At 35.6% G+C, this 26,997-nt stretch overlaps 1 protein-coding gene across 1 annotated transcript; it reads right to left on the reverse strand.

The window, feature by feature from the left end:
- Window positions 1-536: 536 nt before the first annotated feature.
- LOC142642864 (cyclic nucleotide-gated ion channel 1-like) lies at window positions 537-26,074 on the reverse strand. Its single transcript, XM_075817303.1, has 7 exons — window positions 25,944-26,074; window positions 25,264-25,690; window positions 22,904-23,116; window positions 21,734-22,017; window positions 20,637-20,748; window positions 4,125-4,376; window positions 537-1,731 (listed from the first exon to the last, which is right to left on the reverse strand). The coding sequence occupies exons 1-7, from the start codon at window positions 25,979-25,981 to the stop codon at window positions 1,243-1,245; spliced, it is 1,815 nt and encodes a 604-aa protein (XP_075673418.1). The 5' UTR covers window positions 25,982-26,074; the 3' UTR covers window positions 537-1,242.
- Window positions 26,075-26,997: the final 923 nt, after the last annotated feature.

Below are 26,997 nucleotides of genomic sequence, written 5' to 3' on the forward strand. Positions count from 1 at the left end.
AGAACTTGATGATCATTCAGTTGCTGCATTAAGAGCTTAAAGACACACAAGCGAGAGTGCTTATACTTGCTGAGAATCTAATAAACAAATAGTCCGTGGACTCAGAGCTATCACGTGATTGTGGTAGTAAGTTTCCTACTCAAGGTAGCAATAAGATGTTAGTAGTCTAAGTCGCTATTGTGTAAACTTCAATTCTTTCATAGTGGATTCGTTTTACCTTGAGGATAGCTAGGTTAAATCCTCCTTAGGTTTTTTACCGGTTTGGTTTCCCTAGGTTATCATATCGTTGGGTTATTTATTTTCGCACTGTTTCAATAATATGATTTATATGTGTTAACCTAGATCTGCATAATTTACCTAAGTTAATCACTTGGCTAAATAACTAGGTTAATCTAGTTGTGTTTAAGGGGTCTAAAAACGTATAAAACACAATCACTGCCTCGCCACAAGGGCAAGGCTAGCGTTCACAATTCTACAATAGTGTATATCAATTACATCCATATCAACAATAGAGAGAATGTCAGAGTTATGGGGTAAGTCAAAAACAACAAAATTCTCCGACATGGTCGTGCCCCATCTAGCAAGCGCATCTGCTCCCTTATTCCTTTCCCAATACACATGCTCCACACGAACTTGGTGAAATCTGCCTAGTAAGGATCTGCAATCATCAAGGATAGAAGAAAAGGTTCCATTAGCCCTGTTGTTAGAATTAAGTAGTTCCACAGTCACTTTCGCGTCCAATTCCACAACCAAGCTCTGGATTCCAATACTATTAGCTAGCTTCAACCCGTCCCTCAATGCCTAGACCTCTACCAAAATGCTAGTAGCATACCCGATAGATCTTGAGAAACCTTTCACCCATTTTCCTTCACTGTCCCTAATCAGACCTCCACCCCCAACCATACCTGGATTTCCAATTGAAGCTCTATCTGTATTCAACTTGTGCCATCCCACCAGTTAAATGTTGACTTTTGTTTTATATTATTGGATTATTAGGTCGATTCCCGTCTAGATTCTCAACAAAAAAAAAAAAAGTATTGAGAATGTGAGACATAACAGTAATTACATTTAATGTCAAAGTACAAACATATTACCCCAAACAATTTATTATTTCACACATTATTCTTTCCCTAATTCTACCATTAACATTGAGAATCCAAAAAAGTAGCAACTCTAATCACTAGAAAACTAAACTTAATACAAAAGACATCAAAACAAACTGTTGCTTTTGCAATAGCAATGTCATGCACTGCTTGACTGAATTTGTCCTGAAGCACCAATGGTATCACCCATCTTGGATCTATGCGCACGCCAGGCTCGTTGTATCATAGAAGCTGCCTCGAGTTGTAATGACAAGAAAGACCATATCTTCGTCAAGTCGTCGACCATTAGAGCAAAGGCTTCCACTTTTGTGTGTGTTTTCAGTGTTTTTGATGAAATGGGGAGTTTAGATAGGTTATTCCTGGAGGTGGAGGTAGATTTCCAAAGCCATTCTAGAAGTTCTCCTCCAAAGAACTGACCTTCTACAAGACGCTCAGCATGTGTGGGTAAAGTTCCTCTACCATTATTACCGGTTGTATAGGTCCATGCAATGCCATTTGTAATGAAGAATATTGCATCAATTGGGTCTCCCTCCCGAATAACATAGTTGTGCTCTTGGTAGAAGACTGGTGTGAGAGTGTGGCACATCTTAAGCAACATTTGTTCATCCATACCCCGTAGCACTTCTACCTAATTTAAGCAGATATTAAACAATCAAGATGAATGTATACTTCATATTTTCATTTAAAAAAACAGCTAGAGGGATTGATTGTATAAAGTGTAAGTTGCAATGGCAGTCATGGGTTTAGAATAAGATTTAGTCCCATTTCAAGTGTCACTTTATACACGATTAGAAATATAAGGAAAGTTCACCTACCAAACTTGTCGAGAAAAACCAAATCATTAAGTGGGTTATTATACAATACTCCAATAACACAATAAATGTATATTCATTCCTCTTACATAATAATAAGTTCCACTAATTTAATTCATGGTAGTACCCCATGAGAGGAGGGAGTACACATTTAAGACACTCCCAATGTATTCTATAATTTTCCATTTGTAAAGAAAATGAATAAACCCAATCAACAAAGGCATTTCAGTGCAAACAAAATCAAATGGAAAAGAAAGGCAATGGCTATAAGCCTATAACCATATGTACTCAATAATGGTAAGGATTCTATTTGGCAAAGTTGTGTATATAAACAAATTAAGTGTTTGTTTGGGAACAACTTATCTAAATTTTTTTTTGGAAATGTTTTACTAAAAGTTTACTGAAGTATACTTGTGCTTTGAAAATTTTTTAAAAAGTGAGACTTTAAAAAACTATACATAAAAGTTAAAAGCTAATACAAAATGCTGTTCTTAAACACACTCTTAAGTAATTTAATTGAGAAAGAAAAAATAAAATAGAGAAACAAAGAGCTCTATGGACATAGGCCCTTCATGGTCGAAGCGTGTTGAATTTGTTGTTTTGTTTTATGTTTTATTTTAATATCCTCATGGTATCAGAGCAGTGTTGATCAATGATCAGTGTGACCCATTCACTATCTGTGAGGTTTTCTTTCAAAATAAAGCATGACCTGAACTTTAATTGGATTTTATCCTTGGGAGCCCATCACCTTTTTGGGCATTTTCATCATCGTTTGGGGCTGATATTCATTTTTTTGGGCTGTTCAGAGGCCTTCTCGCTCGGTTCAGCCTAACTCAATCCGGTTTTGAGCACCTTTACCTAGTTCAGCACGGTTCCAAGTCTTTTAGGCTATCCAGAATGTTTTAGGTAAGATTTTAAATTTTGTGGGCTTTTATTATTATTATTATTTTTTTTTTATAGCTATTTTCCATTTCTATGGATAATAAAACAAGCACTGATAATTCTTTGAGTGTAAGCACAAGTCTTAGACTTTTAGTCTCACTGATCCAAAATTCCTTCTTCGTGTTGATCATCTTGACTATTCTTGTCTCTTAAACCCTCATAAAGCACAATTATACTTATAGCTAGTTTATTTGCGCCATGGTCATGGCATTAAGTGCAAAGAACAAACTGGGGTTCGGTAATGGCAATGTTCCCAAACCTACAACTTCTTGGGATCAGCTGCAATGACATAGTCAAAAATCCTAGGAATCACGGACACTAGTATTGGTACGGACACTGGTACGATACAGTGATACAAGTAAATTTTGAAAATTTTATAACATAAGACGGCCGGAATTATAGGGTTATGACACAGGTACAACACACTAAATGAAATTTCCATGTTTCCTAGGTCAAATCATGGTTGCTCAATTCTGTCTCTCCTAAGATATCATCTAGTGTGGTTTATTGTGATACAGCTTATGAGATCTGAACGAAACTCCACGAAGTATTTTTTTTTTTGGGCATATGTTACTATTCATAATCTTGTTCAAACTACGTATGTTACTAAGCTAATAGAACTATAGGACGAACTCTGCTTTACACACAATCCTGGACTGTTTATGCGGAGCATTTAAAAGATCTCAAATTCTCAATCAACATATCAACACTACCAGCACATCATGAAGTTTCTCATGGTGCTCAATGACTCTATGGCCCAATACAAGGTTAAATTTTACTCATGGATCCTCTTCCCTTAGTCAACCGGGCTTATGCACTCATCCAACAAGAAAAATGCCAGCACAACATCTCACATGGCGTTCCACTTCCTAAATCAGTAGCTTTGGCCTCTATAACTCTAAGACACCCTTCCCAACAGAATAAAAATCCTCCACTCGCAAGAAAGAAAGACCCAAATGCAATCCTTGTGGATGTGAAGGACACAGCATGGAACAGTGCTACAAACTTCATGGTTACCCCTCTTACTCCCAGAATGCTAAGACCAAATCTAGACCAAATTTACAATACAGGAGTTAGAAAATTTTTTGAACTATCCTACATAATAAAGGCATTGGAGATGCTTGTGTGATCATCATAAAAACATTAATAAATAAATTCTATTCTCCCTTTTTTTTTAAAAAAAATTTGAAAAAAAAAATTGTATTGCCATTTCTCATGTGTGGGGAAAACAGTTCTAAAGCAAATGTATATAAGTAAAGAAACTCACATTTTCTAGTAGCTTTAAGCAGATATGCTGCTTTACATTATTTTGAAGTTCCCCAGGAAGATTAGGAAGAAGGTTCTCCAAGTAAACATCTTCGTCTTCTTTGAATTTCTGAATCATGTTGTCCATAATTGGGCCTCTCAAATCACTAGGAAGATCATGTTTGGAACTCCACAATTCTATTTTTTCTTTCTGTTTTTTTCGTTTTTCTGATTTCATTTTTATGCGTAACTCTTCTGATCTTGAAATTACCAACTGAAGAAAAGTAGATATAGATGCAGTCAAGAGGAATAATATGCAAATGAAGATGAAAGTGATAGAGAGGAAGAAAATTGAGAAATATAATCAGTATTTCTTATTCACAAGTTCTGTACAAAGATTGATATATATACATGTATCTGTTGCTAATCAGCCTTAATTACTTTACATTCTGTTGCAACTGTACATAACAGAAATATAGAACATTAACCAACTGACAATTTTAGTGCCATCCAATGCTGTTGTTTAGTTATCCGAGAGTTATATGGCAAGAGTGTGTCTCTTGAAGAGCCTGTTTTCCCAGCCAACTCTAAGCAACTTAGCATTGTCCATACACTTCCAATTTTCAACCAATCCTCCATCCTTTTGGCATCAGAGCTATATGTTATTCTCCAATTTCGAGTCCATAAAACCCCTTCAAGAATCAGTCTTGATTTTGTTCCCTAGCCTTGGAAATTATAGCAGCCCATAACCAAGCCTCAAATCCGAGAGTACCCAAGAGTATATTTTCTGAGTGGTTACTGCAACATGGCACCAACAGACAGATCCGGGAAGTTCAAGAAAGGTTTTGTAGCAATAGAATGAGAAGTGGAAGTACTAGCCACAAGTTCATGTGGTTGAGTTGAGGCTCAGATTTTTGTGATAGAGATTTGTGGATTTGTTAAGGAAACAACTGATCAAGGAATTAAGGAGAAGCCAACTAGCCAATCAAGAGAGTGATGGAGATCAATCAATGGATGCTAATGCAGATATCAACAGAAACTTTGACAATCATTTTGGCAATACTAGAGGAGGAAGGCAAGCATCAGTGCAGCAGCCAAGACAGGCCCCTGTGCACATGCCCTTCAAGAGAAGAGCCAAAATGGGAGCCCAATATCAAGATTGACCTGACCGACTAGAATTTCAAGGAAGCTTGAATCTTGAGGAGTTTATGGACTGTTTGATTGAGCCACATTGATAGAATCTTTGAGCATTATGAAGTCCAAGATTCCAAGAAAGGTGAAGCTAGTCTCTAATAAACTGAAAGGAAGGGCCTTAGCCTGGTGGGAACAATTGCAAGTAAAATGAATTACAAGAGGGAAGAAAAAAACTTAAGACTAGTCCAAGATGAAACAGAAAATGAGGAATTATTTTTTGCTTTTCAATAATATGTAGACATTTTACCAACAGCTGCATAATTTGAAGCAGCATGGAAGTTTTAACTTTTAACAAGTACACTGATTCATTATATCAATTGGTGGCTTGAGTGGATCTCAATGAGAGTGAAAAATAGATGGTGGCGAGTTCATAAGTGGCCTCAAACCAGTATTTCAAGATGCGTTAGGGCCTGCACTCTATGTGGCCAGTTTCTAAGGCATTCAACAGGGCCTTGTTGATTGAAAGGTAACATGCAAGAAGTTAGTTCTTGCTTTCACAGCCCTTTGGAGGTCAAAGAAATGCTATAACCAGCAATCAAGAAAGGCCTGTGATTGCACGGCCTTTCAGGTTTGCCAATGCAGGCATGATTTCAAACTCTGGAGCATCCAAACCACTAGCAAAAAAGCCTCAGCACTTAAAATTTAAGTGTTAATAAAGTGGAGAAGCAGGTCATAAGGCCACTGACTGCAAGAGAACTGGAGAAGTAATCCAAAACAGAGTCAAAGGCCTTGATTATTGAGGCAATGGAGGGAAAAGAAGATGGAGATTATGCCGTGTATGATCTCTTCCCTGAAGCGACTTAGAACGAGCAGAGGGGCTTGCATTGGTCATGAAATAGACCTTGCTTTCATCCAAGAAAGAAGACCAAGAAGGTTGGCGTAGGAGTAATATTTTTTATACCACCTATTGCATTAGTGGAAAAGTATAAAACACGGTGATTGATGGAGGCAGATGTAAGAATGTTGTATCACCAGAGGCTGTGGACAAGTTAGAACTTGAAACTAAAGAGCATCCATAACCCTACAATTTCACCTGGCTCAGGAAAGGAAAGGAAATGAAGTGGAGGTGACCAAGAGATGCATGGTTTCCTTCTCAATCAGAAAGAAGTTTGAGGAAGTAGTCTTGTATGATGATGAAGGGTACATGGAGAATGTGCCCTATCCCTAGGCTTGTTGACATGTTAGATTGTTTCGCAGATGCTAAGGTCTATTCCAAGATAAACCTTAGGAGTGGAGATCACCAAATAAGATAAGGCCTGAACATGAATGGAAAAATGCATTTAAGATTCATAATGGGTTTTTTGAATGACTTGTAATGCCTTTCTGCTTAACCAATGCCCTTGTCACTTTCATGAGGCTTATGAACCAAATGCTGCAGACCTTGCTTGGTGAGTGTGTTGTAGTCTATTTTTGATGATCATCTAGTATACAGTTAGTGTTTGGAAAATCATGTGAAGCACCTGCAATCAGTGTTGATCTTTTAAGAATGAATGAGTGTTATGCCAACAGAAAGAAGTTTACTTTTGTTGTCAAGAAGGTAAGCTTCCTTTTTATATGGTATCTGATCAGGGCATTTAAATGGAAGAAGCGAAGGTCAAAGCTATCCGATACTAGCTTGTTCCTAAGTCTGTAGCTGAAGCAAAAAACTTCTATGGTTAACCAATTTCTATAGAAGGTTCATCAAGTACTTCCAACACTATTGCAGCACCATTCACGGATTGACTGAAGTTGTTTGCCTTTGAGTGGAATGAAGCCACACAACAAAGTTTTGATACTTTACAGAGTGCCTTGTCTGTTTTTCCTTTTCTGCAAGTACCTGACTTTCAGAAAGTGTTTGAGCTGGACTGTGATGCCTCTAGTGTGGGCAATGGTTGTGTACTCAGCCATGAAGGTAAACCAATTGTCTTGTTAAATGTAGCAAAGATGAAGTACTACACATATGACCAGGAGTTTTATGCCATTGTTTAATTATTCTAGCATTGGAGCTATTACTTGGCATACAAAGAGTCCATCCTTTACACATACCATGAAGCCCTCAAAAACCTCAGCAACAAGGCCAATCTCAACAAAAGACATGGCAAATGGTTACCTATCTATTACAATTCAACTTCAAACAAGGTTATATATGGTTTGAGCAGGAAGTCCTCTTCGCTGCTGTAGTTGAGGAATTTAATGAATTTAAAGAGCACTACAAATATGACGAGAAGCAGAATCAGATCATGCAGATCTTGAAACAAGGTAATAAAATTGCGGTCCCTGATACACTCATCAAAATAAATTTCAGTTTAATGGATTGCTGCTATGTGTGCCTAAGTGCTCTCTAAGGCATAAGGTCCTCCTCGAATTGCATACTCAATGCCATTTTGGAAGAGAGAACACCCTACATCTCCTACAACAGAAATTATATAAAACTGGGATGCTCAAAGATGTTTGGCAGGTTGGTGCAAAGGTGCCTTACATGCCAGCAAGGGAAGGACACCACTGCCAATGTAGGGTTTATACTTTATACTTGGCCTTGCCAATTCCTAACAAGCCATGGACTTTGTCCTTGGTCTTCCACCTGCTGCTAGAAGACCAGATTCAACCCTAGTTGTGCTGGACAAATTCTCCAAAATGGCTTGTGCTGTGGCTTGTAGAAAATCCAATGGTGAATCTAACATAGCTGGTGTAGCAAGGAGCCAAGTTGCAAAGGATTATCACAAACCTATTTCGGCTCACACAAACAAGCAATCATCTCCATCTCTTGGATAGCGAGTTCAGATACGATGAGTGAAACCAACATTTTGTATCATTGCCTCAGTCGAACTGAGATGAGGTTTTCATTTTGGAAATGAGACCATGCATGATTTCATCCCATCATCATGTAGCTTAGAGGAGATGGATGCATATATATAGCAGGCTGATAGAGGTCTCAAGTCAAGTATTGATAGTGACTAGGCTAAGATTTTTACAATGAAAATATACATTAATACATTACCATATACACTCTTTAAGACAAAAAGAATTCCACCATAACAGGTAGCCATATCTTATGTGCTTGTTATGGCCACCAGATAGTGAGGTGAGAGAATGGATCATTGTTTCCTCACCATGTGAGTCCTATGTTTCTTGTTGGAAAAAATATATAACGCAATGAAGGATTAACAAAAAATAAAGGGCAACAAAACAAGCTTAGAGGCATGGAAAATCATTTATCTTTAAACAATATTTGCCCCCACAAAGATATTAAAGGGTTACTGCAAACATGTCCCTAAGATACAACTAAACCTAGAATTCTTCAAGTAGTATTCTTGAGAGAATTCTTATGAATTTCTATAGGAAGGTGAGGAGAGTTCATTGAGATAATGAGGGCCTGTGTGGTTGTGTTGTTTAAACAATAGTTTTTGTTGTTTAAACAACACAACAAGTATTTCCATAATATTTTTTCACTTACATGTATTTTTACAACACTTAAACAACGTTAATAGAACAACATTACCAAATGGGACATGAATATGAAACACTGTTTATGAATCAATGTGTCCCTTCAAAAGAGACCTTTGGAGAATTACATCAGTTTAATTTAATGTTTACAAGGCATTGCAAACATTTTAGTTACTCAAAATAGTTGCCAAGAATTCTGAAAAGAAAAAAAATTATTCTTAGTACCCGTTTGGATCCCACGTCCAACGTCTACATTCTGCGTTTTTGCCTTTTTTTTTTTTTTTAAACCAACGCCTCTTGCATTGTTCATGGGACATGAACAGTGCATTAAGGCAAAGCTACAGTGTTTTCAACAGTGAACAGTAACTCAGAAATTATTTTTTTTATTGTTTTTAGCAATAAATTTTTAATTTTCAGCAAAATAAACAGTATCCAAATACAGACTAATTCAAATATTGTATATTACAACCTACCTTGTATACACCTATATATACATCATTTCTTACTTTGTACCTTGGGTGATGTTTGACCATGTCATAAAAAACACATATTGGTTTGGCATGTTGCCTATGGCTATGAGTTATTCATCCTCAAAGGACATAGCTGGGCGAACCATCACACCAAGTTTAAGGGCATTAGAGCTAATGGAAGACGATATGGTAAAGCATATTGGATTTGTGATTACTTCTAGGATTGTGTGGAATCAGGGAGTTTGGACATGAATACATTACTGCAAAGTTACAGTCGAGTATAGTTTTGAGTTGGTTAAGCTCATAAGGGACTATAAGATAGTAATTCCAATTGATCAAATAGGCCTGAAGTTTAATACACCATCTTTTGTGGTCTCGTTTAGGGGTTACATAATGTTGGTTTTGATGGAACTTGATTGTGGTGGTTATACGTGTAGAACAAGTTAATAGAAGCATATGAAAGACATGATTTGGACTGCGCGCTCATCATGGGCAAATGGGAGAATGTGACCTTAACCAGTTGCCAGACCCTTTTTTTTTCTTGGGCTTTCATTCTTATTTTCCCAGCTATCCTAAATGGTCTAATCTTCTAACCCTCTCTCACATCGAGGTCTCCAACCAAAGATCCGAGCTCCTTTCACCAATTGCCATCGCAATTGGTCGAAGATTGCCAAGTTAGGATTCGAATCCACCATCGGATTCCACTTTTACAATGCCCAAGTCACAACAGTTGCAAATTGCTGTTAGCATTACTGTTGCCGTTTGTAGCCATGAACAAAATGGGACAAAAAATTAGGGTTTTTAAATGTGGAATTAGTTCATCCACTAGGATTGAGGGGGCAAAAGGTGAATAGGTAATAAAATTCGTAATTGGGATAGTTTAGGGAAGTAAAAAAATTTATTCGATGGTTTTAAAAACTGGAACGATTAAAGAATCGAAAAAGGGACCAATCCTTGGTTTTGTCTTAGTTTTACCAAATAAATTGGTTCTGGGTTTGGTTCCCATCCAACCAGTTGAACCGAACCATCTGCTCCAATTTTTTCCTTATAGAAGCTTGTTGTATAACCTAGACTAATTATTTGTAGAAGTTTGTTGTAGAAACTATTGTTAAAATATTAATTTACAGGAGAGAAGATTATAACATATTGTTAGATAAATTAATTATAGAAGCTTGTTGTAAAACCTATTATTAGAATAATTAATAGAGCCTAAAGCCCTAAATCTAATCCATGTTAACCCCATTTGAAATTAATTAATCACCCTAATTTTTTCATGCAACCCATGTAAAAAAACACTAGAATCAAGTTTGGTACATTGAATGAGGATTTTTTTTATAGGTAATAAGACTTTTATTGTAAAATTGAACTTCATGTTCATGATGGTGAATACTTTGAACAAGAAACAGATACAATATAATCAAGAACTAAAGAAAATAGAGACTAAAAAATCAAATAATTAGATAAAAAATCAGATAAAGAAATACAATTCGTACACCCCCAAATACAAGTCCAAAGAAATAGGGTACCAAAGAGGAGTGGTTTTAGATGATCTAACGTTCTCTCATTGTCTTCAAAAGTGCAAGTATTGCGTTCTTGCCAAACTAACCATATTAAACATGCCAGGACCATATTCCAAATGGTTGAATGATGCTTTCCAAACCAATTTCTCCACATAAAGAAAAAAGAGCCGACTGACCTTGGCATTACCCATTGGATCTCAAATAACACAAAAGTTTCGCACCATAAGACGTGAGAAAACTTACAGTGAAGAAGAAGGTGATCCACTGATTTCTCATCACAGCAGTATAAACAACACCTATTAACCAGAAACCGACCTTTCTTGACAAGATTGTCAATGATGAGTATCCCATCATTAGCTGCTATCCATAAGAAGAAAGACACCTGTTTAGGCACCTTTGCACACCAAATGCACTACCAAGGAAATTCATCAGTGTTAGGACCAAAGAGAAGCTTATAAAAAGAGCGCACATCAAATACCCCAAACATAGTCAATCTCCAAACCAGGTGATCACCCCCCTCACCCCTCATCATAGAGGAATAAATAAGCTCAAAAAAGAAATAAATAGTGTCTGCCTCCCAATCTTGAGGACCATGATGGAAAAATAAATTCCAGCTCTTTCTACCTCCTTCAGAAGTAGATATTATCAAGTTAGAGACCTATGCTTCTTTAGATAGAGAGCAAGCAAACATAGCAAGAAAAATTTCCTTCAAAGGAATAGGCTCACACCAAGGATCATGCCAACAGCTAACACGGCAACCCTCCCTTACATTATACAGAATTTTACTAAAGAACTTCTTCGTTCCTTCCTTAATACTCCTCCACATCCCACACCCATGAGAACTGTGCCCTAGCTTCCTTTCCCCTCACCATATTTGGCTGCTATAACCTGATGCCATAATCTGTTACTTTCTTTCCCAAAATGCCATAACCACTTCCCAAGTAAGGCCTTGTTAAACAACCCAATCCTCCGGATCCCAAAACAACCACTCTTAACAGGCAAACATGCCTTATCCCAAGAAACTGAAGGATATTTAAAAACATCCTTTAAGGCCCCCCAAAAGGAAATTCCTCTGAATTCTTTCTAATCTAGTTGCCACAGCCTGAGGGATAGTAAACAAAGATAAAAAGTAGGTGGGAAGGCTTGAGACTTTTTAACAAAGTAAGCCTGCCACCTTTTGACAAATAAAGTCTTTTCCAACCAGATAGTCTTTTCTCCATCTTTTCTATAATAGGATTCAATATCAATGCATCCTTATAATAAGCCCCGAGAGGCATGCCCATATATCTCAAAGGCAATGTGCCCACCTTGCAACTTAGTGTATGGGCCAAAGCATTCCAATTCCCAACATCACTAACAAGAACAATCTCACTCTTACCTACATTAAATTTCAGTCCCATAATAGCTTCAAAGAAGACTAGCACCATCCGAATGTATAATAATTGCTTCCTAGAAGCATCACAAAGCTAATTAGTATTGTCAGCAAAAAGAAGATGAGAGATATGCACACCCCCTTGTCTATGGGACCCCACTTGGAGCAAGAAAACCACCATTTTCGTTCTCTTCAGCATTCTACTCAGCACTTTTGTAAGGTTGAATTTATTCAATCAAGTGTTCGCTTTATTCCATACCAAATTTGCTTGTAATTTAGCAATTAGTTACCTCATATTTAGGTAGAAATTATGTAAGAATAGTGTGTGAGAGAGTGTGAAGAAACCTCAAATGTGTGCACTCAAGAAGAGCCTCGCGACTGGCAAGTCGCCAAAGGTGACACATGTGTGAAGCATACAAGGGAGCTGAAGGGTCGTGACAGTTGAAGTACTACAAGACAAAATTTTCAGTTTGGCCAGGCAATTAGCTTGCGATTCAAACTCGCAACTTGTTCCAGTCGTGAGGTTAAGTCACCAGAATGCCCTGTTTGGATGAAAACTAACGTTTTACATTCCTCATACAACCTACTATAAATACCTTCATACCCACGAAATGTAGAGAGCTTCTAGCGAGAATTTTGAGAGAGAAACCCTATAGAATCACAAGATTAACTCATCCAAAATCTTCATCCTTTGATTCTCCAAATTCCTCTACTTTCACCCTCTCCATTGTCATATCCTTGAAAGGTACATTTAGTCAAATCCTTATCTCAATATACCCTTATTAGTGAGGAGGTGTTTTTGTGCTTGAGAAGTAGTTTAGAAGGGATCAATTCATTTGGTTGATGCAATTGGCTTATTGCGGGATCTGATAAACTAGAGAAGACAAGGTTCGGCATAACCCTGTTGAAGTAAGAAGCTTAGAGGGCTTAAGTGCACTGAGTAGATTAGGCTTGGAGGGTCTTCTTCTATTCATGTATCCCAACTTCATTCTCTAGTTGATTATTGACCGCTTGGAGGGCAGCGGAAAGGTTTTTCCCCGAGCACTTCGGTTTTCTCTTTGATAACACATCGCCGTGTTATCTTTGTGTTTGCATCTCTCTTCCCTTACTCTTTACCTTTTAATTGTTGATGTGTTTGTAATTAATTATGGTTTAGAGCGTGTTACCAATTTAGGTTTAGCTTATATTCATCATTCCGCACATATATTGTTTGTGTATAAGCTTGTGTTGGTAATTTTGGAATTGGGAATCTAAACGTTCATTAGAGTTTTACACGTTATTTGAACTTTCAACTTCCATAACTAACAGGAATAATAGAGGAGACAAAGAATCCCCATGGCGAATGCCACAAGAACTACCAGAAAAACCAACAAGAGACCCATTAACCAAAATTGAGAATTTAACTGTAGAGGTACACACCTTAATCCATCCACTCCACCTTGCCCCAAATCCCATCCTTTCCATAAGGTAAAATAAAGCATCCCAATTCACATGATCATAAGCATTCTTAATGTCCAATTTAACTATAACACCAGGATTTCCACTCTTCAACTTGCTATCTAAACATTCATTAGCAATTAGAACCGAATCAAGAATTTATCTTTCTCCCAAAAAAGAATTCAGAGAATCGGATATTAGTTTATCCAAAACCCCTCGGAGTCTTTGAGCCAAAACCTTAACCAAAAGCTTGTAAAGGCTGCCCACAAGACCAATAGGGCGAAAATCTTTAATATTGACTGCATTAGTCTTCTTAGGGATCAAACATAGAAAAGTAGCATTAAGAGATTTCTAAAAAACATACTGGCTATGAAAATCCTTGAAGAATGCCATGACAACACTTTTGAAAGAAAGCCATAGTAAACCCATCTAGCCTAGGGACCTTATCACCTTCCGCCTCCATGAGAGCCTCAGTAATATCCTTCTTCCTAACTCCCTCTCCAACATAGACCTCTCAGTTTCGTCTAAACAAGCAAACTCTAAAGGACAATGATCTGACACCACCCTAGGTAGAGTCCTTTCAATCACATCTAAGAAATGCTCCTCCCAATCAGCTGACATCAAAACTCTATCAATTTTGGACATTGAAAGATTATCAGAATCTCGAAGCCAAGTATATTCACCTCCCACCAGAGGCAAATCCACCAGCAAATATTTTGCTATAAAATCTGAAAATTTAAACATAGTTGGACTAAAAGAATTATAGTCAAGTCTCTTAGCTAGGTATCTGATAACATTGAAATCACCAAATAAACACCAAGCCCCAGCCCACTGTGATTACAAAGTCCAGTTCTGCCCACATTGCATCCCTTCTTCCGTCAGTCGATCTGTACACCCCTGAACAAATCCATTCAAAGCCATCTTACACTCCCTTTAATAAAACTGAAACTGAAAAACTTCCAACCGCAAACCAACTTTCTCAAAAACCCTTCTATCCCACATCAAAATTACACCCCCAGTTGTATGCAAGGCATCTAAGGCCCCCCAGTCTACAAAAGGGCTACCCCAGAGATTTTTTTTATCAAGATAGAGTTGGTCCTGTCCAGTTTAGATTCTTGAAGACATACAATATCGCACTTCCACTCCCTTAAGAGATTCTTCACAACATCTCTCTTATGAGGATTATTCAATCCCCTCACATTCCAAGATAGAAGTTTCAAATTCATTGACCAACAGCCGAACCCAAACCAGAGAATGTCAAACTGTCTCTTGTACTTCTACCAGAATGTCCATCATAATTAATAGAAGAAAACAAATTCCTTAATTCTCTCATACCTTTTTGGGTAGAGTTGTTTATTCAGCGAGTAGTAGCAATAGTAGCTTGTTGCTCCCAAACCCTCTCAATTTTTTGGGAAAAAAATCAATACACTGTTTCTTGCTACAAGCAATAGGGAATCCCACAAAAGTACCAAACCCTTTGATCCATCGTTCTCACCTATTCTGAAGGCTCCAATACCTCCTCCATAGAAGACCTTTCTAAATCATCTTCTAAAGTAACGAGATCACGAACACCATTTGGGTCCCACAGAGCCAGAGGTGTGACATCCACAGAATCTGCCTCACTCATATCCGAAGACAAAAAGTCATCCTAAACTAGTCTAGGAATTTCAAACTCAGTCAAACCACAACCCACCTCAATTAAATGAAAGGACAAGTCTGAACCCACTAAAATTTGACTTTAAACCAAATCTGGACACCCAGAATCTGCAACGTTCATTGATCGGCCACCAATAGGTGGATTGGCAATCAAAAACCCAGCCCTTTGGTTATTGGTTTGCTCAAGGGCAGTAGGGGAGTGGACCAGTTCACCTTCGGTGCTCAAACCCACCTCTTCGATTATACCGTGAGCACCCAGTTCGACATCAAGGGAATCGGTCACTGAAACATGGTCATCAGGCTATGTGGTAGTGGTGGGAGGGCAGCCCAATTCCTCACCGGAGCTCGGGATCTCTCCTTTCTCTTCCTCGTGTGTCCCCGACACTTCCCCTATCTCCCACACAGAAGATCGCATGTTATCATCCCTGTCGCTGACAACTAACCTGTCTTGGAATGACAATCATGGGCTGGCCAGACCCTTTCTCACGGGTGGTTGTGTGTTGGGCTTGAGCTTGAGAAGGCCCACTTACATTGGGCTATGTTTTACCCCAAGAAACAGCCCACTTACCCTCACCCACCAAATCAACCGATATTTTTAAATTAAAATGGACTTGGGTCCATTTCAGGTGACTTGCACATACAGGTCTGCCAGCTGTTGACACACTAGCATTACTTAGCTTTTTGGTAAAATCAAATCCCTCCAAAGGCTCAAAATTATTAATCTGATCAATTATATTTGGAAATTGCTTCACAAAACGTAAATTACTCCCTTTATTTTCGTGGACTTTTAATTTTTTCCAAACTTGAAACTTTTGCATGTCAACTATTTTTTTGGAACTCACCACCTGCGGCCACCACCTTTTTCTCCAGCCTATAGGTGGTCTTTCCCAAAAAATGGTCACGCAATCTCGTTCCAAACAAAGCCTAGCCGCCTATTACAATTGGAATTGTAATATTTATTATGGGAATAAAATGTGTTGTAATGGAATAACTAAACATATTCATAAGTTTGGTTGTGAGTAGTAATATTATAATAAGAATTAAAATATATTTTAGAAAATATCTTATTCATACTATACGGACCATGAATACCGGCCCAGCCTAAGCTCACGGCCCGCTCCCTAGATTGGCTCAGCCCATCCTTACACTGGGCCGAGCCAAACCACCAAACCGAGCATTTAGATAGCTTATCTCCCACCATGCCGAGAATAAAAGATAATGCCTTGGGAGAATTTGTCTGCCCAGCATTAACCGGGGTGCAACTTTAAAGGAAATCATATTAACAGTATGAAATGGGTCCCCTATGGTCAGGAATATAGCATAGAAGGGCCCACTGACTTGGAAAACACCCCCCTCATCATGACGACCCCACTAAGGAAAGGTTATGAATAGGGGAATAGAGACTTGAGATAGGGGTTAGAGGAACTGGGGGAGTGAAACATGAGTAGTGAGAAAAGATTCAACTCAAGAAAGGGAGAATCTTACTTAGGTTCTAGAGCAGAAGCTCAGTTGTATAACGTTCATCTCAATTGAGCTAAGAACTAGGGAGTTTGGTGTAAGAGTGACTTTAATTCCCTCAGATATTTAAGAAACATTTCTTGGACCTCCCATTGTGGAATAAGCCCAACCTAGAATACAAGTAAATTGGGGGTTAGAGCACAAAAGCCTTAGGTCACTAGAACCTGACTGCCACACATTCAATTATATTTCCTAAAAAATAATTTTTAAAAAAAAATCGAGAGAGAGAGATTCGTTATTTTTTATATATTTTTTCTTTTCATAATTGTTTTTCTTTTTTGGGATACAAGATAGAATTTCTACTCTAACCTAATCTAAGTGTATATATGTGTGAAACTCCTTCTTAGAAACTTGAACCCCAACCCTTGTCCCCCACACCCCACAAGCATTTATACTTGTGGAGTGACTACTGCACCAAGGGTGCGCGGTGGTATTTTCATAATTGTTATGTGCATACGAAAAGTTTGTTTATTTAGAAATATATTAATTTTAGAAATTATTATAAGGTCAATGGGTGATTAAGAAATTATTACACTTACTAAGGAATAACTATTATAACACTTTTAAAGATTAATGATTATTCTTCATTTTAAAGAATATTTATTCATAAGAAATGTCTATTTCTTGTAATAAAAATATAACCAAACAGCCGCTTAACTAAGCCATAAGAGCAACCACATCAGTCCGTTTAAAAATTGTCTATTTTACACTAAAAAATTACTTTTTCTATTTTAGACTCACATTTCTAAAATACCCACATCAGTTTATCTATTTTACACCTCCATTCTAATTAAATATTATTATTTATTATTTTGTTATTATTATTATTTATTAATACTCACTAACTCTCACCGGTACACCATTTACATTTTCGGCTCTCTCTCCTTCACTCACTCTCTCCATCACAGCCACCTCACGCCTCACCCAGCCCGCCTCGCCACCGATCCAGCTCACCGCCTCAGCCCTCTCTTTCCTTCGTCCCTCCCTAACTCTGATCCACAAGCGTCGATTTGCCTCCCACCCCCAACCGACGAGCACCGATCTCCCGCTCCGATCCACAAGCGCCAATTCGCCTCCCACCCCCAACCGATGAGCATGGATCTCCCTAGCTCCGATCCACAAGTGCCGATTTGCCTCCCACCCCCAACCGACGAGCACCGATCTTCCTAGCTCTGATCCACAAGCGCCGATTTGCCTCCCACCCCTAACCGACGAGCACCGATCGTTCCACAAGCTCCGATCTGTGTGTGTATCTCTATTTTTTTTCCCCCTGAGCAAATGTGTATCTCTGCCTTGATTCTCTGATTTGTCTGTGTGGGTGTATTTGTGTGTGGGTGTGTTTGTGTTTGTGTGCATCTGAGGAAAAAGAAGAAGATGAGGAGAGACGTTGCTGAGTTTGTTGAGCTCGAAAAAGAGAGAGAAAAACACGAGCAAACCGAAAATTGATAAAAAAAATAAATGAAGGAGTTACAGTAGCCATGTATATTTACACGGTTACTGTAGCTCATGGATGAGTTTTCACAATTTTACACAGTTTTGCACTTACTGATGTAGGAGATTTTTTGCTCAAAATGTGTAAAATTAAGAAATTCTTATATTATACATGACTATCCACCCACTGATGTGGATGCTCTAACTATTATATTATAGATACAATACCTATTACAGTCTACCCAACATATCCTAGATAATAATATTTCAATACATTTCAATATATTAGACAGATATTTATATATATATGTGTGTGTGTGTGTGTGTGTGTGTGTGTGTGATAACTATATTTAGTATTTGGTGCCTCACTTTAATCCGCTAGCACCTTTTTATTGTCTCACACCTCAGGCGATACGTGGCCATGCCTAAAGGTCTCCTTTCATCTTGTCCAAAAGGTTGCGTAAGCATCTTATTCTAGACAAAAAAGTGTGCTGCGACAGAGTGGCCTCTCTCATAGGCAGGCATCTTATGGAGAGAAACCCTAAGTTCCCTATCTCTCTCAATGGTGTTGTTTCTCTGTTCTAGGGTTCCATTAAGCAATAGCTTTGGAACATGGCATGCAAATGACAGTAAGCATTTATATTATTCTATCCGAGGACTGACAACCGAAAGAGCTTGTGAAATTCATTAGTGAGGCTTGGTGGACGTGGAATTGAGTTGAGTTTCTTACTCTTCTGTTACGTGATGGTTCTTCATTGGGTATTGAATAAATAGCAAATCAAGATTCAAAACCCAGTTTATTTTAACGCAAAATCATGTAAATGTTTGTTTCCTTTAGTTCCTCAAAAATTTCTACAATCCATATTGTACAAAAGAAGGCAAATTGCTTGAATTTGGCCGGTGGTTGTAGCTTGTGATAGCCCTAAGGGGCTATGGTGGTGGCAACGGAGGTGATAGTTCATAGGGGCTTGACCAAATTCAAGCCAGTGTAGACATTTGTTGTGACCAAAGTCGATGACTTTGTCCAGCTGTATGGGAAAACCAGGTCCCACTTGATATTATTCTTATACAACAATTCAATGGGCTTTAAGCCCTAGCCGACCTATACCATTATATATCAAGTTAGCGAGTTAGCCGCATAGGAGAATTGCTACAAGCTCTAGTGCAAGTATAATAGTGTTCTTTATTCTTTGTGAGAGAGAACTAGAGGTATATTTGGAATTTGGGTATTGTGAGAGTACTTGTGTGTTATTTTATTGTGAACATAAGCATATTACCAAACAGAAGTCAAGATTTCAACTTAGGGGACGACAAGATCAAAAGAAAAAATTGAAAGTAAAGTGAATGTGAAAAATATTAATTGATATTAATAACAAACTAAATAAACAGTTATATAGTAATACAATTTTCATACATAAACTAAAATAAATGTAAAATTTAATTTATTTTTTCATACTTCGAATTCAATTTAAACTCATATTATGATAAGGCTTCTCTATAGTCTCAATCAATTATAAATAAATATTTCATATAAAATAAAGAAAACAAAAGTAATCAATTCATAATTAATAACAACACAATTAAGGATTACTTTTTCTATTAAAAAAGGAGATTACTCTAAATACATCAACTTTGAACATGTAATTTGATTACTTAAAATAAATTAAAAAAATAAGTCAACATGAAGTGTTAAGAATATTTGTGTAATTTGTATATTCTGTCTCACTTTCTTGAATACTTTTAAAAATGATGTAAATTTCAACCTTTTTTATTTCTTTTTGGCTAGAGACAATTTTTTTTTAGTTGTTAAAGTAAGGGTAGCAAAAACTATGAAACTATTTTTTTTTATTAAAGTATGAAGATGAAAGAAAAACTTTAGTGGGAGTCTATGAATCTATGTTTAGTGACTTATACAGTACAAGGACATAATATAGTATGATTTTTTTTTAGTTTTCTAATTCAACAAAAAAAATATGATTATTATAAAGTGGGATCCATTATTTTCATACTTGTCAAGGGAATAGTGAAATTGACTTGTGACAAGTAGATATATATTTTTTAGTAATGTTGTGGACATAACAGTTTCACAACAATTTCACAATATAACCTAGGTAATAAGCAACTATTTATATTAATCTAGGCTTATCATTGATTTTACTTCTTTATCTGCTATTAAGAATTTTCCATTTAAATTTTATTGTAAAATTGTTGCAAAAATATTGTAGCTATAACTTTTTATTTTTTTACTAAGTAAATATATTACATTTAGTTGAAACTTTTGGTCTAAAAGTCAAAAAAAATTGTATGTGCAGAAGTTTGTCCGTGGAAGACTAATGTGCAGAAATTTTTGGGAAGCCCATGGGGGGCAATTAACCCTCTTGCCCTTGGGTCTGCCAGCCGAACTACGTAAATTTTATGTGTCTAATTTTCTTCTCTTTTTTCTTTAATTTTGCATAAACAACTTATTTTTCACAACAGAGAGAAAAGAATAAAATTGGCCATTGGGTACTAACCTGCAAATTTCCCAAAAAATATAAGAACAGGAACAAGCGCGTGATAGAAATATAAACCGAAAAGAAGTTATCCCATACATATATACTTGTCTTGAGGTTTTGACCAAGCAAACTGCAAAAATGGCACAATTATAATATATGAGATGCTGATCTTAACAATCTTAAAAATCATAATCGCCAGGCATAAAGTATGAATCTACACAATTTCAGGGGAAATGGATAAGTTAATAGAATATGTAAAGATCTATATAATAGGAATAGGGATTTGAATGTAAATATCTCTGTTAATATCACTAAGTGGTTAACATTTATACTTAAGGTTTTTAGAAAAGAAAAAGGAATCAAGATCATAGATTTATGGCCTTTGAAACATATAACCCTCTTACACAAAAGTGTTGTAGTTAATTAAGGTCAACTGCCCCAAATTTAAGTCCATGAGCAATTCCAACTCTTGAAGTTTGGAGTGTTTGCTTTTAGTTCCTTAGATGACGATATCAATCTAAAAATTGGCACTTCATCACGCCATGAGACACATTAGGAATTAAATGCAATCACGTTAAGTTTATTTGGGGCCAAAAGACTAACAGATATTAACGGTATGGCACATTGAGTTTGTTATAATACTTAAGAGTGTACACAGGTGGCTCTAGGTAGTGTCTAGGGGTTCATTTGAACCCCCTATGCTAGCCCCAAAAAAAAATTATAGTTAATTTTTAATTTTTTTATTTGACCTTCTAAAATAAAAATTTGAACACTCTGATATTAAACTATTTTTTTAACAACATTTTGGTCTTTTTTTTATTTTTTGACGTGAACATTTTGGTCTTTTTAAACTGAAGAAAAAAATCCCAACAATAAACTAATTGGATCTGAAATCTATGAATAAAAATTATTAGCCCAACAACAAAAGTAGAAATTTGTTCATCTTAAACCTAAAAAAAAACCTATTTAGATCTTAATAAATTTGAAAAAACTAATTAATAAAAGTTTATTATATTTAGATCTCGCTTGAAATTCACTTAACAACAAAAATTAATATATTTATTGTATTTAGAATAGCTTAATATGAAACAACAGAGTGTAATTTGTAAGCAAACCTCAGATTTTGCATGCCCCACCAGAAACCGTAAAATATTTTTCCTAGAACCTGCCTGGACTCCACCACACCAGATTGAAGGGCTTCTAAATATAATCCAAAATTAAATTGTGTATTTGGTGTACTTACGTTGCAGAAATCATTAGAAAATGAGAAATTTCCTCTACTGTTGTCACAGCTAAAATATGTTTGAACACATCCACTAGAACTCTGAATTTCACATGATGAATGCCAGCAATCCATCATTCGTTGAAAAGAGAAAAAATACCAAAAGGCTCCCAATACCTAAAAGACCAGCATGTCATTAAAATCAGTATATTCAGCAAATATTATAAATTTATGACCAAACAACAATAATAATAAGAGAAAAAGACAACTATGTGGATATAAAACGTTTAGTTTATTTGAAAATTGTTTAAATTTACTTTTCTTAATTGCTTAAAATTCTGATAGAATCACTAAAATTTATTTGAATATGTGGTCCTAAATTTTTGAACCCTGTCTTCAAGGTCTTGAACCACCACTCATAGCTGAGGATACCAAGTGTTAGATCAGAGGGTTTGTATTACAACTTTACAAGCTAAGAGATTTTCTCATCTAATGTGATGAGGGAGATCAGGTCTGGTACTCTCTTATAGATGGGTAGTGAAGTTTTGCAAAAAGGTTTGGATCACATTGTGCTAATACAACTCTAGCAACGCCAATTAATATATACCTATTAGTCTCTCCCTATTCATTATATAAAAATAAATAAAATTAGTCTCTACCTATTAAAAAAACAACTTATTAGGCTTGGACTTGGTTTAAGTCGAGTGCATTGGACCCGGTCATCAGATGGTGACACATGTCCACTTTTGAACATGTGTCACCATCTCAACGGATTCAATGCTACTAGATACTGAACCCAAGCCTGACCCATTAGGCTTTAGGTATTGAGAGTGAGAATTCCTGGGGCATTTGAATTAGAGATTTAATCCATGTAATTGCAAAAACTAATAAGATAAAGCATTCTTCATTTGTAATTTTTATTGTACTTATGCGTTATAAAATTATTATTTTCCAAGGAAGATTCAATTAATTAATTTTTTTTTTAATCAATAGAACCAGCACAACGTTGATAATACTTGTCAAGATTTAAATTAATATGAAATCAGTATGTAATCAAACTTACGTGACCAGCAAGGACATACAGAAAGAAATTTAACGCAGCTTTAAACCAAATGTTTGCTTCAAATTTCTCGTCACTTCTTATAAGTTCCTTCCAGGATCGGAATATTTGGAGAATTCTTGGCACATATTGGAAGAGAACAGCGCAGTTCAACATTACTATTTTATTTGAAGATCCCGTCCCTGTCATTTCTGAAAGAATACTTGAAATTGCCACCTGAAAATATTACAACAAGTTTTGTACTTTTAGGGTCAATGGATAAAATCTACTTATGTAAGACAATGTTAATTCAAAGGAAATAATAATTATGAGTTTGAAATTGCCTAAATTTTTTCTTGGCTAATTTTTTTTTTTTTTCCACTGCTAAAATTTGGGTGAATTTCATTTTTCATCCCCTACACTTTTTAAAGAGCCATTGAAATGGTTTAAGGGCCAAAATGTTACTGCTTCCACCTACATCGGATTCTACTTTCAAACTCAATGTGCTATCTCTCACATAATTGTCATAGGTTTGCTAATTCAAAACCACAAAGGAGAAGTGACGGCAGCTTCCTGTGACCGAATAAATAAAGCTTCAAATGCTTTGTGGACTGCTGCTGATGTTATGAGGAAGACTACTTTTCTATCAAAAAAATTATTTTATTGACATTATTGCAGAATGCAGAATGTGCATTTGGTGATCTTCTAGATCTTCTCAATTCTAACAGAGTTTTCCCTCTTAAGGTTGCATGGATATTTAAAAACATTAATTTAATTTGTGAAGTTTTTTCATTCAGTCTCTTTTGTTAGTGTGCCATTGAAATATATGTAATAAAGCCACTCTATCTTTTGCTAGTGTTGCCAAAGAGAAAGAATAGGCTTATTTTTTTTTGGTTTGAAGAATGCCCCTCTTTTGTCTTCCTAATTGTAAAAATAACTGTTTTCAATATTTTATAGATGAAAAAAAAAATCTATTTTAAAAGTTTAGGAACAGAAATTGTAACATTTTGACTTAATAATCTCTTTGAAATTTTGTGGCATTAAAGGAAAATGTTTTACCTTGTCAAAAAAAAAATTCCAATTCATAAATAAATAAAAAAAAACAAAAAACAAAATCAAAATCAAGTGTTCTGTTATGAATTGGAAGAGATTGAGATAATGAAGACAATTCCTACGCATTTGAGTTATGTCCAGAGATAAACTATAGCATGTTGGATGAGACTTTTTCTAAGAATTATAGAAAAGTTTAGAATATATATATATATATATATATATATATATATATATATATATATATATATATGTTTCTCTCATATGTGTTTTCTCTTTTCTTCCGAGTTTTCCTTCCGAATCAGGAGGATAAAAATTTGTGGGCTTGGGTGGATTTTTTTCCCAATGTTTTCCATCTTTTGTGTTTTCTCTCCTGAACCAAACAAGGGAAAACATCATTTTCTCCCTTATTTTCTTTTCTTCCTTTTTTATCCCTCTTATCAACCAAACGGAACCTTAATATCTTTTGTACTTGAAAAATGAGCCACATCAATTACACATGGAGAAAAGTGCTGATAATAGGAATCATTTGAATGCTTTGGGTAATCTGACTACTTGCTTGTTGGTGTGGAAGTAAAAAAAGTTTAGACAAAATTTAACTATAAAATTGGTTAAAGTCTAAAGCTACAAGCCTTATCCAAGATCTTTTTATAACCATCGCACACCCTTGGTGCGATGGTCACTATACAAGTACAAGTATTTGTGAAATGTGAGAGAGTAAAGATCAGAGTTCAAATTCTAAAAAAGAGCTTCACACACATATACATTTAGATTATGCTAGATAATAATTTCTATCTTGTTTAAAAAAATATATATATATTGGAGGTGAATTTTGATAAATTCACCATTCGATTAGATCCTCTTTTTATATCCTTCATACTTGCAAAATTTCTAGAGAACTAAAAATCAATAGCTATGTCATCAATAAATTGTTTAAATTGTAAGTTTTTGTAGTTTAAAATTATGCGTAAAATATAAGCTAATAGAAAATATAGTAAATAATGTCTGATTATAAAAAATTTGACATATATATTAAGAACGTAAAGAACATACAATTAAAAAGTTAAATTTTCAAAATGTATAGTAATTTTTATTTTATTGAGTAAGACTGTAGTTTTAGGTTACAACTAATTTTGTAGTTAAATTTTATCTAAATAGTTTTGGAGCATCAAGCTTTGTTACTTTTAACCTTGCTCCCCCATCACATGATTCTTATCATATCCTAGTGACTACACTATTTGTTGGAAAAGTGACGATCAAGGCAGCTAGAAGAGCTAAATATCATTCTCTTCAAGGCAAAAATGTTCAGGAAGCTAAATATCATTCTCACTAACCTGTGGTATTGGAAGAATAACTAGAATGTCGAGTACGAAGTATGACCTCAAGTACCTTCTAGCAATTGCCATAGCATTTGTATCCAACACAATTTTTCCAACTTTGCGAAGGTTCTCATCTATAAAACCAGTACGAAATTGCAATATAATATGCATTAGGTAAATGATATCATTGACTGATCGCAAAACAATAGTTGTGATCCAGAAATTTTTGTCCAACTCAATGCAGTACTCTGGGATGTTGATCACGGGAAGGTAACAGAACAAGGGATCCACTGACACTGCAAGTGCGCACGACAACACAAATATTATATTCCACCTTCGAAGGAACTTCCCTTGTGGGTCAAAAATTGTCTTTGTCGTCATTATTTTTGCCGATGAATCTCCTCCACCTTCCTTGAGAGGTTGCCTCTCAATATCCTTATTCCTGAACATAAATACAGGAGGAGTAGAACACCAAATATATATGCTGATGACAATGAGGTTACAAAAGCAACAAGGCGTGGATCAAAATTATCTCTCAAAGTGTAATTTGCAAATTTATAAAAATATTATCATTAGCAGAGTAAAAAAAGAATAAGTTAATATGGCTAATTAATTTGAAAGTGTTGATGCAAAGAATTCAGAGGGTTCAAATTAGCAGAGGAAAACAAAGTTGTCAAAGAGCAAAAGACACTAACCTTGCACCGTTTCCCCGCCGACGTGAAAGATAACTCATAACTAAAGTTTACCAATGAAACGATGTCCAAAATAAAGAATCAACCTTTATAGTTCCGTTCACTTTACAGGAAAAAAAAAAATCTGAATTTTGATCCCTGGATAAATGGAAATTATTAAAATTAATACTGATTATCATTTAAATCAAAGGCAAACTCCCAAAGACCTTGCATCATAAGACCTTGCATCATAAGATTTTATTTATATATTTTGGTGCTATATAAAAACAAGAGTTTAAAAATATTCTATGATAAATGAAGTGGTTCATTTAAGTTAAAGCAATCTTTTGCAACTACATCGTCATTCATTAGTGCTACAATATACATGTATTAAAAATAAAAATTAAAAACATATTAATTTTAACCTAGTTTTTAAAAATAACTATGAATCAATTAAAATACAATAGTTGTACCTTGTTTAATTATTCCTCAATCTTTATTGACATTTCTTCATCTCTTCTTCTCTTTGATATTGGTAAAGGGAAAGAAATTTAGTTTGATATTGGTAAAGTAAAAGAAACTGGATATTAAAATATTGGTAAAATAAGATTTGGTGGGAAATAAAAAGTGAAAAGGAGGAACGTGAAAAAGATTCTAAAAGAAAAAAAAAATACAAAAACTATAGTTAAAGGTTCAAATCCATGTCTAGTATTACATTAATAAAACTACTAATACAATGGTTAATCAACATCATGCACTAACATTCAGCGAAAAAAAGGGTGACACAATTATTGGTGTCTTAGTTAAGGATTTAAAAAATAATAATAATTATAATTACTTGGTTAAGGTTGAGGTAGCATAAAGATGTGAGATCTTTTCCTTAAAAAAATTGACATTTTGAAAAATTAGTAAAAAAAAAAAAAAAAAAAAAGAGATTTGTTAAACAATCACATGATAATGAATGGTAACTTTAAGTCTTCAACTAAGGCATAAAATTTATTACCAATAGAATAATCACACACATGCTCTGGTGGTAGTTTAGGTAAGGCACAAAATAGTAGATTGTCGTTATTTCACA

This window comes from Castanea sativa, chromosome 7 (genome assembly GCF_040712315.1).
Source record: "Castanea sativa cultivar Marrone di Chiusa Pesio chromosome 7, ASM4071231v1".
NCBI classification, from domain to species: domain Eukaryota; kingdom Viridiplantae; phylum Streptophyta; class Magnoliopsida; order Fagales; family Fagaceae; genus Castanea; species Castanea sativa.